Genomic DNA, 16,404 nt, shown 5'->3' with positions numbered 1-16,404 from the left:
AATTGGGAAAGCATTTTATCACACCGATCTTGGTGTGGTCAGATGCTTTGAGGGCAGAGGAGAGATCTAGGGTCTAATAGACCCCAATTTTTTCAAAAAAGAGTACCTGTCACTACCTATTGCTATCATAAGGGATATTTACATTCCCTAAGATAACAATAAAAATGATTAAAAAAAAAATGAAAGGAACAGTTTAAAAATAAGATAAAAAAGCAAAAAAAAATAAAGGAAAAAAAAAAGCACCCCTGTCCCCCCCTGCTCTCGCGCTAAGGCGAACGCAAGCGTCGGTCTGGCGTCAAATGTAAACAGCAATTGCACCATGCATGTGAGGTATCACCACGAAGGTCAGATCGAGGGCAGTCATTTTAGCAGTAGACCTCCTCTGTAAATCTAAAGTGGTAACCTGTAAAGGCTTTTAAAGGCTTTTAAAAATGTATTTAATTTGTTGCCACTGCACGTTTGTGCGCAATTTTAAAGCATGTCATGTTTGGTATCCATGTACTCGGCCTAAGATCATTTTTTTTATTTTATCAAACATTTGGGCAATATAGTGTGTTTTAGTGCATTAAAATTTTAAAAAGTGTGTTTTTTCCCCAAAAAATGCGTTTGAAAAATCGCTGCGCAAATACTGTGTGAAAAAAAAAATGAAACACCCACCATTTTAATCTGTAGGGCATTTGCTTTAAAATATATATATAATGTTTGGGGGTTCAAAGTAATTTTCTTGCAAAAAAAAATAATTTTTTCATGTAAACAAAAAGTGTCAGAAAGGGCTTTGTCTTCAAGTGGTTAGAAGAGTGGGTGATGTGTAACATAAGCTTCTAAATGTTGTGCATAAAATGCCAGGACAGTTCAAAACCCCCCCAAAAGACCCCATTTTGGAAAGTAGACACACCAAGCTATTTGCTGAGAGGCATGTCGAGTCCATGGAATATTTTATATTGTGACACAAGTTGCGGGAAAGAGACAAATTTTTTTTTTTTTTTGCACAAAGTTGTCACTAAATTATATATTGCTCAAACATGCCATGGGAATATGTGAAATTAAGCCGCAAAATACATTCTGTTGCTTCTCCTGAGTACGGGGATACCACATGTGTGAGACTTTTTGGGAGCCTAGCCGCGTACGGGACCCTGAAAACCAAGCACCGCCTTCAGGCTTTCTAAGGGCGTAAATTTTTGATTTCACTCTTCACTGCCTATCACAGTTTCGGAGGCCATGGAATGCCCAGGTGGCACAAACCCCCCCCCCCAAATGACCCTATTTTGGAAAGTAGACACCCCAAGCTATTTGCTGAGAGGTATAGTGAGTATTTTTCAGACCTCACTTTTTGTCACAAAGTTTTGAAAATTGAAAAAAGAAAAAAAAATTTTTTTTTTCTTGTCTTTCTTCATTTTCAAAAACAAATGAGAGCTGCAAAATACTCACCATACCTCTCAGCAAATAGCTTGGGGTGTCTACTTTACAAAATGGGGTCATTTGGGGGGGTTTGTGCCACCTGGGCATTCCATGGTCTCTGAAACTGTGATAGGCAGTGAAGAGTGAAATCAAAAATTTACACCCTTAGAAATCCTGAAGGCGGTGATTGGTTTTCGGGGCCCCGTACGCAGCTAGGCTCCCGAAAAGTCCCACACATGTGGTATCCCCATACTCAGGAGAAGCAGATAAATGTATTTTGGGGTGCAATTCCACATATGCCCATGGCCTGTGTGATCAATATATCATTTAGTGACAACTTTGTGCAAAAAAAAAAAAAAAAATTTGTCACTTTCCCGCAACTTGTGTCAAAATATAAAATATTCTATGGACTCAACATGCCTCTCAGCAAATAGGTTGGGGTGTCTACTTTCCAAAATGGGGTCATTTGGGGGGGGGGTTGTGCCATCTGGGCATTTTATGGCCTTCAAAACTGTGATAGGTAGTGAGGAGTGAAATCAAAAATTTACGCCCTTAGAAATCCTGAAGGCGGTGATTGGTTTTCGGGGCCCCGTAGGCGGCTAGGCTCCCAAAAAGTCCCACACATGTGGTATCCCCGTACTCAGGAGAAGCAGCTGAATGTATTTTGTGGTGCAATTCCACATATGCCCATGGCATGTGTGAGCAATATATCATTTAGTGACAACTTTTTGTAATTTTTTTTTTTTGTCATTATTCAATCACTTGGGACAAAAAAAAATTAATATTCAATGGGCTCAACATGCCTCTCAGCAATTTCCTTGGGGTGTCTACTTTCCAAAATGGGGTCATTTGGGGGGGTTTTGTACTGCCCTGCCATTTTAGCACCTCAAGAAATGACATAGGCAGTCATAAACTAAAAGCTGTGTAAATTCCAGAAAATGTACCCTAGTTTGTAGACGCTATAACTTTTGCGCAAACCAATAAATATACGCTTATTGACATTTGTTTTACCAAAGACAAGTGGCCGAATACATTTTGGCCTAAATGTATGACTAAAATTGAGTTTATTGGATTTTTTTTATAACAAAAAGTAGAAAATATCATTTTTTTCAAAATTTTCGGTCTTTTTCCGTTTATAGCGCAAAAAATAAAAACCGCAGAGGTGAGCAAATACCATCAAAAGAAAGCTCTATTTGTGGGAAGAAAAGGACGAAAATTTCGTTTGGGTACAGCATTGCATGACCGCACAATTAGCAGTTAAAGTGATGCAGTGCCAAATTGTAAAAAGTGCTCTGGTCAGGAAGGGGGTAAATCCTTCCGGGGCTGAAGTGGTTAACATAGGAAATATAAGGCAATATACTGTGTATAACATAAGGTATAACAATAATAATACCAAACACATTAAAACATTTACTTTAATCCTTCATTTCAGCAAATTATTTAGTTTACTTGATAAACTTTGTGCAGTTTTTACTGAAAATAGGAGGATATAATGTAAAATTGTGCAGTGCACAGAAACCTACAAACTTTTTGGCATGATTTGCATCTTTCTGTAACATGCAGTAACACATCACAAGGATCTGCGATTAGTATACCACAATGCACAAATGTAAACCATCTGTGCGCTGAGGTGCACTGGAATGAAAGATGCAGACCCGTTATAAGCAGGGCAGTTTTTTCCACTGGGCACGCTGGGCAGTTGCCCGGGAGCCCCACTTGTCTGGAGGGCCCCATCCAGGGCCGATCCTCAGTGCTGCAATCTGCTGCTTAAGTTGACTGACTGCACTGGTTGCTCACTTGCTAGAATTGCCGGCCGCCCGGCGTCTAGCTAGCAACCAGTGACGTCAGTCAGAGGCCACGGCCTCCCCAGCATTTATAGCGCACCGCGGCTGACCCAGCTGCTAGTGAACAAGCTCTGCACACCTCTGCCATGTTCTTCAGACAGCGTGGAGAGGGAGTGGAGCGGAAAGACGGCCCTTGATAACTGGCGCTTCCTTGCTGCTGTGAGTGACACACTGTACTGCACCAGGCCGACAGCCTCAAGTAAGTCTAGCACTGTCTACTTAAGTACGTTCAAGTTGTGCATCACACACAGCAACTGTCTGTGCCCCTCAAAAGCTGCCACTGTGTTAATGTTTAAACACTGATTTTGTTGGAAGTACCAATAAATATAGCCTTTTTGATCATTTGCATTTTTATTCTCATGCGTGATTGTGTAGACAGGGCCCCAGTGCACTGTATTGCCCGGGGGCCTATAATGCTCTTAAGTTGGCCCTGGTTATAAGGTCCATTTTGGTTCATTGGCAGCCCATTCAAAATGCATGATATAGCGTTAATATGTTAGTAGTAGCACACTGCACAGGTCTGAATACGACCATTTTTATCATCTTAACGTATAAGGTATAAAAGTCCTTAAAAGAGAAGTGCAGGATCAAAAAACAAACAATCAAGCTCACCTATATGGATGGAGCAGCCATCAACCCGATGCTGCAGCTGTCCCCCTACCATCTCTAAGACCAAGAACTGAGATATCATATGACTGCTGATCACTCAGTTCTCAGTCTACCCCAGGCATGTACTGGCCATTGGGACTACAGGGAGTTTCCCGGTGGGCCGATGGCTCAGTGGGCCGATTTCAGTGACAGTGGACCGCTGCCTCCCTCCAGTCCTCTGTTTCCCCCCCCCCCCGCAGTGCTCACCTCCTCTCCCTGGCTAGTTATGCAGCGCGCCTGAATACAGACATGATGCTCAGGAGTCAACACTTAGAAGCTCATCATACGATCTGGAAGGAGGGCGGCCTCACTTTCCTGCCTAATCTTGTTCCATTGGGGGGGGGGGGGGGGCGCCAAACTGATTCTTTGCCCCAGGTGAAATAATGTCTAGCTTCCCCACTGATACTGCCTATAAGAAAAATAATGTAGAACGGCTAATAGCTAGTGGGGGGGCTTGGGTGGCAAGCCGGCATGGGAGAGACCTGTCAAAGTGGGCCAGTCTGGGTGAAGTCCAGGGCCAAATTTTTGTCCCAGTCCAGCCCTGGTCTACCCTGAGCAGGGAGTGGTGACCGTGACAGGCAGTCACCCTCTATCTGCTCTACCCCACCTGCGCTCACTTGGAACGCTGGGCTATGCAGGGGACGGGAACAGCTGGCTCAGGCTCTCAGCGATGCACTATGAGGCTGAGCTAGCTGCCAGTCAAGTATCTTTTTTTATCCAAGAAAAAACTTTTATTGGTTACATACTGCCCAAAAGGACATACATTGTACATTATACAAAAATAAACCAGATTCATGTCAACAGTTACTGTACAATGTATACATCAAGAAGCAAGCAACACAAATACCATACACCATACATAAAGCAAATACATGCCCATGTCAGTACTATGCCCATATTAAGTTGAAACCGCATAATCAACACCAGTCAGGTATCTCATTGCTCCCATTCACCTCTAAACTTCTAGAACGCTTAGTCTACAACCGTCTTAGCTCCTACCTCAGTGAAAATAACCTTCTTGACCCTTTACAGTCTGGCTTTTGCTCACAGCACTCCACAGAAACTGCCTTACTAAAACTCAAAACGATTTACTAACTGCTAAAACCAACAGCCAGTACTCCATACTCCTACTACTTGACCTCTCTGCGGCCTTTGATACTGTTGACCACCCACTCCTTCTCAATAAACTACATTCCCTTGGCCTCCGAGATTCTGCTCTATCCTGGTTCTCTGCCTATTTATCACAGCGCTCCTTCAGTGTCACCTACAACTCTGTCTCCTCCTCTCCATTGCCCCTTTCTGTGGGTTCCCCCAAGGCTCTGTTTTTGGACCCCTTCTCTTCTCTATCTACACCTCCTCCCTTGGTTACTTGATAACCACCCACGGCTTCCAATACCACTTATACGCTGATGACACCCAAATCTATCTGTCTACTCCTCACCTCACTCCTTCAGTCTCCTCTTGCATTACTAACTTACTAACTGACATATCAGCATGGATGTCGCACCACTTCCTTAAACTAAATCTCTCTAAAACTGAGCTATTAATATTCCCCCCCGCCCGTGCCCCCCTCCACGACTTTTCCATCAAAATCAACAATGCAACCATCAGTCCCTCCCCTCACGCCAGGGTACTAGGTGTAATCCTAGACTCTGACTTGTCATTTCAGCCTTAAATCCAATCGTTGTCAAAAGTTTGTAGAATTCACCTCCGTAACATCTCTAAAATTCGCCCCTTTTTAACAAATGAAACCACCAAGCTCCTCATTCACTCCCTCGTTATCTCTCGCCTTGACTATTGCAACTCCCTTCTCATTGGCCTGCCTCTCCATAGGCTATCCCCTCTTTAGTCTATCATGAATGATGCTGCCAGACTTATCCACCTTACCAGCCGCTCAGTGTCTGCCAACCCTCTCCTCCAATCCCTACACTGGCTCCCAATCACCCAGCAAATTAAATTCAAAATACTAACCACAACATACAAAGCCATTCACAACTCTGCCCCGAGCTACATCACCAATCTTGTCTCCAAATATCACCCAAATCATCCCCTTCGCTCTTCTCGAGACCTCCTACTCTCAAGCTCTCTCATCTCCTCCTCTCATGCTCATCTCCAGGATTTCTCCAGAGCCTCTCCCATCCTCTGGAACTCGCTACCTCCACCTGTCCAGCTATCCCCTACTCTTGCTACCTTCAGGCAATCCCTGACTCATCTCTTCAGGAAAGCCTATAACGTTTCTAACTAATCTTTAACCACTTCCATCAGCTCATTCCCCAGAGTTACAACCTTTTGTACCACCTGCCCCACCCTATTATATTGTAAGCTCTTCTGAGCAGGGCCCTCTTAATCCTCCTGTATCTTATTGTATTATAACTGTATTGTCTCCCATTTATATTGTAAAACGCTGCGTAAACTGTTGGCGCTATATAAATCTTGTATAATAATAATAATAATAATAATCTGGGTGGATCTGGACAATATGGTTGGGATCCTTCCAGAGTCTGCAGTGGCTCTGTGACATAAAGCCCCCTGCTAGCTTATTCTGGATTGCAGGAGTGCAGAACTAATGTACTCCTGTGACCCACATGAGAAGTATGGCCAAATAAGCTTTGGCCCCACTTCTCCTTTAAATGCAGCTCCTGACATCAGCAAATCACCACACATAATTTTCAGTATATTTATTGCTAGAGAAGACTGTAGACATACTAGAGGGAATGATGGTCAAAGACTGTGGATATGCTACTAGGATTAGAGCAGTCTTTCTCAACCAGGGTTCCATAAACTCTTGGGTTCCTCCAGCAGTAGCTAAGGGTTCCTGGAGCAATCAGCAATCTCTGCCTCTCACATACGTTATCTCTGATACCAATCATCTTTTTAACTATCTGTAAGTAGAGCATTTCTTCCACTAACCACCAATGTAAGGGGTATTCTTCCCACTGACCACCACTGTAAGGAATATTCTTCCCACTGACTACCAATGTAAGGAGTATTATTCCCACTGACCCCCAATGTAAGGCGTATTCTTTTCATTGACCACCAATGTAAGGAGTTTTCTTTCCACTGACCACCAATGTAAGGAGTATTCTTCCCACTGACCACCAATGCAAAGAGTATTCTTCCCATTGACCACCAATGTAAGGAATATTCTTTCCAACATCCACCAATGAAAGGAGCATTCTTTCCACTGACCACCAATGTAAGGAGCATGCTTTCCACCGACCACCAATGTAAGGAGCATGCTTTCCACTGACCACCAATGAAAGAAGCATTCTTTCCACTGACCACCAATGTAAGGAGTTTTCTCCCCACTGACCACCAACATAAGGAGTATTCTTTCCACTAACCACCAATGTAAGGAGCATTCTTTCCACTGACCACCAATGTAAGGAGAATTCTTTCTACCGACGACCAATGTAAGGAGCATTCGTTCCACTGACCACCAATGTAAGGAATATTCTTCCCACTAGCCACCAATGTAAGGAGTATTCTTCCCACTGACCACCAGTGTAAGGAGTATTCTTCCCACTGACCACCAATGTTTTGAGTACTCTTCTCACTATATACCAATACAAAAAGCATTCTTCATGCTGGCCACCCTGCTAATGCCCTTTGAGCTGTGGATAGGGTACTTATTCGTGGGGGTTCACTAAGACCTAAAAGTTATTTTAAGGGTTCCTCCAAGTCAATGAGGTGGAGAAAAACTGGGTTATAAGCTTGAGACACTCTTCAGAAGACAGTGAGAGACTCAGAACGTGTTACATGAGGCTGTTATTCCTTTATAAAGCAATGCTCTAACCACAGACTTCTGGGGTGCACGGTCCAAGCAAAAGTACCAAAGGACCACATGTGGCCCTAGAGCTGCAAGTTTAGCTCCAGGGATCTAACGAGACCTGAACGATGATCAGTTGTTGTGGGTTTCTTACTTAGTTTGTTTTCTTGTCTTAATTAATAACAGCAGACTTTTATGTTTTTCTATTAATGCATTAATGAAATACTTTGTAATACACATGTTCAGCATGCAAAACATATGTAGTATCCATAACCAGCGTTTAATACAATTAAAACTGTTCAGTGCCATCTAGTGTTTGTCAGGCTATAACAGCTATTTTCTCCTAAGTAAAAGTTGAACATGTTTCCTACAGGCAGGTTTACAAATTTCAATTTAATATGATGTGAATTTTTACAATTATTTATATAGTGCCTCATCCATGTCTTATTCAGTTCCCAGTAAACGTCACACAATTTTCCATGAAATGTTCCAAACAATGTTTGTTTAGCAAAGGATGTTTGACACATTTTGACATACAGAAATCTCAGATAATTTGGGCAATCCTGGGCATGTTTTTGTGAGACCTCCTCTTGGTACATTTTCACTCTAACACATAGCTCTTCAATCATGTTATTGACAATATAATAACCGCAGCATACCAAGGGTATGATAACAATGATGAATAGGTACATGTATTTATTATGATAAAATATTCACAATCCAGCAAAGCTGATTTAGAACTTCCAGCAGATGCCTTGTGTTATAAATATATCATAGTGTTAGCATACACGGGAGATGTGTGACTCCTGTGAGATCAGTGTCATCAGATTATTCATGTAATGGAATGAAAATAATAAGAGAAACATCATCCAGCGATTTCATAAATGTTCAAGTCCACAGAGGTAATTGATTTCATTATTTTGTATAGAAGACTTGTGTAAGGTCAGACTTCATTGTAGTGAGCATGTAACTTAAGTGATTTCATAATGACTTGGACTGTGTCATTGGACTTTTTATGGTGATCAGTGTATGGATCTCTTATACTTATCATGTGGCTATACAACAACTGGCAAGAATGATATTTGATATAATCAGACCCTAAAGAGGTTATGCCAAGAACAATCACTTTCAGAAGAAGCTTTGGTAATGGTGCAAACATTTTCCAGCATAGTTGAAAATGTATCGGATTGCTCATTAATCATCTATCTTTCTGCATAGCAATAATAATGGACCTTTATTTAGTGCAAGAGTGGCATGGTATTATTAGCCAAAGGTAGGGAAACTGCTTGTGTCATTCAGAAAGCAGATGAACTAAGCCGTCAAAACCAGTCATTCTCCCATTTATGACAGCCTTATGATTGGAGGTTGGCAGAGGTGCCCGAGGGCACCCAGAAGAAACCATGAAAGCCATGGTATCTCTTTTCCTATCTTACTGCTCCTCATATCCCATTAAAACTGCTAATAGTTAGCATTCCTTAGCATTCATAACCTCTACATTGCTATGTAGTAATGCTGTTTTTCATTTCTATGCATTAAGCTCATTTTAATCCACCCAAGCTACATTATTATAACATTCAAGATCAGGGGTCTCCAGACCTTCTAAATAAGAGGCCAGTTTACTGTCCTTCAGACTCCAGGGGGACCAGACTGTGGCCACTGGGAGTAGAAAAGGTCCCGACTTCAGCGAGAAAAAACAATTCCCCATCATTGGTGTTAGTGCAAGGAATCGTGCCCCATCGTTGATGTCAGTGGAAGGAATTGTGCCCCATCATTGGTGTCATTGGTAGGAATAGTGCTCCTTCACACTGGTGTCAGTGGAGAGGAATTTATGCCCCATTGTTAGTATAAGTGACTGAAATAGTGCCCCAAGGGCTGGAAAAAAAAAACAAACAAAGGGCTGCATCTGCCCCCTGGGCAACAGTTTGGAGACCACTGTTCTAGAATGTAATTTCTGATACAGACCTCCTAGCCTAGTTCGCAATCACAGTCCCCAAAAGTAAAATATTAAGGACTATAAGCACTGGAACTCTTCTGAAAGAGCTATGTATCATGACATATACAATGTAATCTGAGCTTGGTGCAATTTACAAAGTAATAATCCTGATGTTAAACGTGATGCTGGATGTTCAACAAGTACACCAGCTGATCCTTCACAATCTACATTACTATAAAGTTCTAGATTCTCATCTTTTTCAGATCTTGTGTAGTTCACAGTTATGGCACACAGAGAGGCAAAAATGTTCTATCCTCAATGATCAGTTCAGTACTATAAATACTGGAACTTTCTAAGGAGCCATAAATCTAAATAAAATCTATACAATCTAACCTGAACTTGGTGCAATATACAATGTAACATCCCACATCTTGAACCTGATAGCAGATGTTCCACAAGTACATGGTTTTCTACAATCTACAGTACTATAAATTTTAACATTCTCATTTCTGGTTCTGATTTTCTTGTCTAATTCATGGTAATAGCATACAGAGGTAAAATATTTCTATGCAGATTATGTACAATGACCAGTTCAATACTATATACAATGGAACACTTCTATAGGAACCGTGTATCAAAAGATTACTTATCCAATCTAATCTCAACCTTTTTAACATAGAAGAACCCCCAATAGTTCTCAGGGAACCCCTGATAATTACTATATGTACATCCCATGGTGCATTAGTGTGGTGGTCAATGGGAAAATGGTTCAAATATTAGTGGTCAGTGGGAGGAATGCTTCATACATTGGTGGTCAGTGGGAGGAATGCCTTATATATTAGTGGTCAGTGGAAGAAATGCTTCATATATTAGTGGTCAGTGGGAGAAACACTTCTTACATTGCTGGTCAGTGGGAGGAATGCTTCTTACATTGGTAGTCAGTGGGAGGAATGCCACATATATTAGTGGTCAATGGGAGGAAAGTTTCTTACTTTGGTAGTCAGTGGGAGGAATGCCACACATATTGGTGGTCACTAGGAGGAATGCTTCTTACTTTGGTGGTCAGTGGGGGGGGATGCAATATATATTAGTGGTTCAGTGGGAGGAATGCTCCTTACTTTAGCGGCCAGTGGGAGGAATGCTTCTTACATCGGTGGTCAGTAGAGAGGAATGTCTCATATATTAGTGGCCAGTGGGAGGAATGCTTCTTACTTTGGTGGTCAGTGGGAGGAATGCATCATATATTAGTGGCCAGTGGGAGGAATGCCTCATATACTAGTGGTTAGTGCGTGAAATGCTTTATATATGAGTGGTCAGTGGAAGGAATGCCTCATATACAGTATTAGTGGTCAGTGGGAGGAATGCCTTATATACTGGTGGTCAGTGGGAGGAATGCCTCATATATTAGTGGTCAGTGGGAGGAATGTCTCATATACAGTATTAGTGGTCAGTGGGAGGAATGCTTCTTACTTTGATGGTCAGTGGGAGGAATGCCTCATATATTAGTGGTCAGTGGGAGGAATGTCTCATATACTAGTGGTTAGTTGGTGGAATGCCTTATATATGAGTGGTCAGTGGGAGGAATGCCTCAAATATAGTATTAGTGATCAGTGGGAGGAATGCCTCATATATAGTATTAGTGGTCAGTGAGATGAATCCTTCTTACCTTGGTGGTAAGTGCGAGGAATGCTTTATATACTAATGGTCAGTGGGAGGAATGCCTCATATATTAGTGGCATGTAGGAAGAATTCTTCATACATTGGTGGTCAGTGGGAGGAATGTCTCACATATTAGGTCAGTGGGAGGAATGCTTGTTACATTGGTGGTCAATGGGAGGAATGCTTGATACCTTGGTGGTCAGTGGGAGGATTGCCTCTTACATTGGTGGTCAAGCAGTCCTTACAGATTGCTAAAAAGACAATTGTTTTCATTGGTTACATATCTGAAAGGCAGACATTTTTCATTGCTCAAAGAACCCTGAGAAACCTCTGGAGGAACCCTAAGGATCCAAAGAACCCTGCATGAGAATGGTTGATTTATACAATCTAATCTAAATTTGGTGCAATATACAATGTAATAATCCAGATGTTCAACATAAAGCCAGATGTTCTTCATTTACACTAAATTATCTTATACAATCTATATTATAGTTATAGATATATAAACTATATCTAGTTATAGCTTTTTATTTCTAACACAGATATTCTTGTCTATTTTGCAGCCCCAGCACACAAAAGTAAATATTTCCATCCAAATCATGTACAATGACCGGTTCAGTATTATATACTGGAACTCTTCTAAATCAATGAATGCTTGTATATAATCTAATCTGAACTTGGTGCAACATACAATGTAAAAATCTCAAAATACACTCTCATCTCCTACAATCTGCGTTAATTAATGTTGTATATTGTCTTTTCTGATACAAATCTTCTTGTCTGCTTCTCAGTCACAGCACACAGAGGAAAAATATTTCTCTGCAGGTTATGTATAGTGACCAGTTCAGTGCTATAAACACTGGAACTCTTGTAAAAGAACCCTATATAAAAATATGATTCATACCACCTACACTTGGTGGAATACACAATGTGATAATAGATGTTCTACAAGTACACTATGGATCTTCTATGATATGCATTAATATAAAATTGTAGATTGTCATCTCTGGTTCAGATCTTCTCTTCTACAGAACACACAGAAGTAAAATATTTCCATTCAGATTATATTCAATGACCTATTCAATGCTATATACACTTGAACTCTTCTAAAGGAGACATATATGAAAAGATGACCTATACAACCTAATCTCAACCGTTTTAACATAAAGGAACCCCCAATAATTCCCAGGGAACCCCTGACAATAATTACTACATGTACCACCCATGGTGTATTAGTGTGGGGGTCAGTAAGAGGAATTCTTCTTACATTGGTGGTCCATGGAAGGAATGCCTCATATATTATGTCACCTGAATTTGGTGACACGATGCCAGATACTGTATATCTAGCTGTTTTTTGACAAACTAAATTAATATAAAGTTGCATATTGCCTTTTCTGCCTCAGATCTTGTCTAATTTTCAGTCACAGCACACAGAAGTCAAATAATTCTATCCACATTGTGTACAATGACCTATTCAATACTATATACATTGGAACTCGTCTAAAGGAGTCATATATCAAAAGAAGACTCATACAATCTAATCTCAACATTTTTAACATGGAGGAACGAACCCCCAATATAACTTTCAGTTCTCATGGAACTTATGACAATAATTACTTTATGTACAACCCACGGTGCATTAATGTGGTGGTCAGTAGTAGGAATTCTTACATTGGTGGTCAGTGGAAGGAATGCTTCATATATTATCTAACATGAATTTGGAGCTATGATGCCAGATACAGTGCAGCTAGCTATTTCTTTGGCAATATAAATTACTATAAAGTTGCAGATTGCCCTTTCTGCCTTGGATCTTGTCTAGTTCTCAGTTACAGCACACAGAAGTCAAATCATTCTCTCCACACTATGTACAATGACCAGCTCAGTACTGTATACACTATAACTCTTCTAAAGAACCATGAACTAACTATTCCTCATATTATATCATCTAACCAGAACTTGTTCCAAATACAATGTCTTAAACCAGATGTCAGTTTTACAAATATAGTAGAGGATCTTCTACAATCTACATTAAAATAAAGTTGTAGATTGTCATTTGTGGTTCAGATCCTGTCTAGTTCTCAGTCACAGCACACAGAAGTAAAATCATTCTCTCCACATTATGTGCAATGACCAGCTCAGTACTACAGTGGGGAAATTAATTGTTTGATCCCTTGCAGATTTTGTAAATTGAGTTGCAGTTCAGTGAGTAAAATAAGTATTTGATCCTCTACCAACCAACAATAATTCTGGCTCCCACAGACTGGCTACAGTATGTGTTCATGTGGTACACAGATTAGTTCTGTCAATTTGAGAAAGGTGCTCCGAGTCCTAACGACAACTTATTATGTGTATAAAAGACACCTGTCCACAGAATCTCTTTCTTCCATTCAAACCTCAAAATCATGGACAAGACCAAAGAGCTGTCAAAGGATGTCAGAGACACAAATGTAGACCTGCACAAGGCTGGGATGGGCTACAAGACCATCAGCAAGAGGCTTGGTGAAAAGGAGACTACGGTTGGAGCAATTTTTTCGCAAATGGAAGAAATACAAAATAACCATCAATCACCCTTGATCTGGAGCTCCATGCAAGGTTTCACCTCATGGAGTAAGGATGATCATGAGATAAGTGAGGGATCAGCCCAGACTACATAGGAGGAGATTGTGAATGATCTGAAGGAAGTTGGGACAACAGTCACCAAACAAACCATTGGTAACACAATACGCAGCCATGATCTTACATCCTGCAGCGCCCCCAAGGTCTCCCTCCTCAAAAAGGCAGATGTACAGGCCCGTCTGAAGTTTGCAAATGAACATCTAAATTATTCAGAGAAGGATTGGGGGAAAGTGCTGTGGTCAGATGAGACCAAAATGGACCTCTTTGGCATTAACTCAACTCGCTGTGTTTGGAGGAAGAAATATGCTGATTATGACCCTAAGAACATCATCCCTACAGTCAAGCATGGAGGTGGAAACATTATGCTATGAGGCTGTTTCTCTGCTAAAGATACAGGCCAACTTTGCTGCATTAAGGGGCCAATGGATGGGGCCATGTATTGTAAAATTTAGGATGAGAACCTTCTTTCCTTAGCCAGAACACTGAAGATGGGTCGTGGATGGGTCTTCCAGCATGACAATGATGCAAAACATACCACCAAAGGCAACAAAGGAGTAGCTCAAGATGAAGCATATTAAGGTTATGGAGTGGCCCTGCCAGTCTCCAGACCTTAGTCCTATAGAAAATTTATGGAGGGAGCTAAAACTTCCAGTTGCCAAGTGACAGCCAAGAAACCATAAGGATTTAGAGAAGAGCTTTAAAAAAGAGTGGACCAAAATACCAAAATCCCTCCGGAGATGTGTGCAAAGCTGGTAACCAACTATAAGAAATGTCTTACCTCTGTGCTTGCCAATAAGGGTTTCTCCACCAAGTACTAAGTCGTGTTTTGCTTGGGGATCAAATAATTATTTTCCCCACTGTGAATACACTATAACTCTTCTAAAGAACCATAAACAAACTATTATTCATATTATACCATCTAACCAGAACTTGTTGAAAATACAATGTAATAATCTAGATGTTATATAATATAGTGGAGTATCTTCTACAACCTACATTAATATAAATCTGTCATTTGTGGTTCAGATCTTGTCTAGTTCTCAACACACAGAAGTAAAATCATTCTGTCCACATTATGTACAATGACCAGCTCAGTACCATATACACTAGAACTCTTCTAAAGAACCATTAACTAAATATGCTTCATATATGCTTCATCTAACACTTGTGGCATATACGATGTCATAATCAGGATGTTCTACAAGTGTAGTAGAGGATCTTGTACAATCTACATTAATATAAAGTTGTAGTTTTTCATTTGTGGCTCACATCTTGTCTAGTTCTCGGTCACAGAGAAGTAAAATAGTTCTTTCCAGATTCTGCACAATGACCAGTTCAATGCTATAATCACTGGAACTCGTCTGTATCAAAAGAATACAATCTAACCTGAACTTGGTTCCATATAAAATGTAATAATTTAGATGTCAAACATGTAGTACAAGCACCGTGGGGGATCTTCTACAATCTATCTTTTTATGAAGTTTTCATTCCTGGTTTGGATCTTGTCTAATTTGTAATCACAGCACACAGAAGTAAAATATTTCTCTCCTCATTATGTTCAACGAGCAGATCAGTTTGTAAACACTGTAACTCGTCTAGTATAACAATGTATCAAATTAGGATTTCTATTTGACAAAATAAGATTTCTATCTTGAACTTGATTCCATAGACAGTGAAATAATTAGGTGAACATTGGCAGATGTTGTACAAGTAGACTATATACTACACAATAAACTACACATCAGAATCCAGTTTCTGAAGATTCTTTGCTGGAGGCAGAAACAATCAGACTACAAGAAGTGTATGGGAGATCTGAGGACAGAGAGAATTGCTGTACAAGAGATCAGCGATCCCACACACAGGCAGGCATCGGTACCTACCAGCCCTGCCAAGATTTTGGTGCTCTCCTGGTCGGTGCAGCGATCAGAGAAGACAGTCCGGTGTAAGAAGAGGAAAGTGGTGACAAAGATCCAGCAGCAGATCCAGAAAAGTAGGAGCAGCAGAGTGTTCTTCTTGCTGATCCTCCTCAGTATCATGGTAGATGAGTGCGATGTAGATCAGTGCGATGTGGCCATGCTCCTGGATGGAGGAGGCAGAGCCGGGTGGTGACAGGCGGAGGGGCAGAGCCGGGTGGTGACAGGCGGAGGGGCAGAGCCGGGTGGTGACAGTGGACGGCTGCCTCCCAGGCACATCCCGCTGTGTGCACGGACTGTCCGACACACTTGTATTGGAGCCACGTAGTTCCGCCTGGTATGCTGGAGACAGCGATGTGCTATGTACACGGGGGATGGAGGGAGCCGGGGGTAGATGTCTGCCAGGAACAGTCCAGTGCCCACACAGCCAGGATCAGCACAATGATGGCATTGTTGAATGGAATCTGGGGCCACCGGTCACTGAGCTGGAGGCAGGTCACTGAGATCTACATACCGGGACTGATGTAGTCATCACGACTGATAGGGACTGACAGGGGGCTGTAGAAGACCCATGGATATCACAGCTAAGCTTCCCAACCTGTTTTTACCCCCTGAACCCTTTTA

At 41.3% G+C, this 16,404-nt stretch overlaps 1 protein-coding gene across 1 annotated transcript in view; it reads right to left on the bottom strand.

Annotated features, from left to right (window-relative positions):
* DIPK1C (divergent protein kinase domain 1C) overlaps window positions 1-16,192 on the bottom strand; it is a 147,851-nt gene extending 131,659 nt beyond the window's left edge. The window contains exon 1 of the mRNA XM_073631250.1: window positions 15,748-16,192. Within this exon, the coding sequence (XP_073487351.1) occupies window positions 15,748-15,903 (156 nt within the window). The 5' untranslated portion in view covers window positions 15,904-16,192. The remainder of the gene's footprint in view (window positions 1-15,747) is intronic.
* Between the last annotated feature and the right edge of the window lie 212 nt (window positions 16,193-16,404).

Source organism: Aquarana catesbeiana, linkage group LG05, assembly GCF_042186555.1.
Source record: "Aquarana catesbeiana isolate 2022-GZ linkage group LG05, ASM4218655v1, whole genome shotgun sequence".
NCBI lineage: Eukaryota > Metazoa > Chordata > Amphibia > Anura > Ranidae > Aquarana > Aquarana catesbeiana.
The sequence above is the reverse complement of the archived record's forward strand: the minus strand, read 5'-3'. Positions and strand labels throughout refer to the sequence as shown.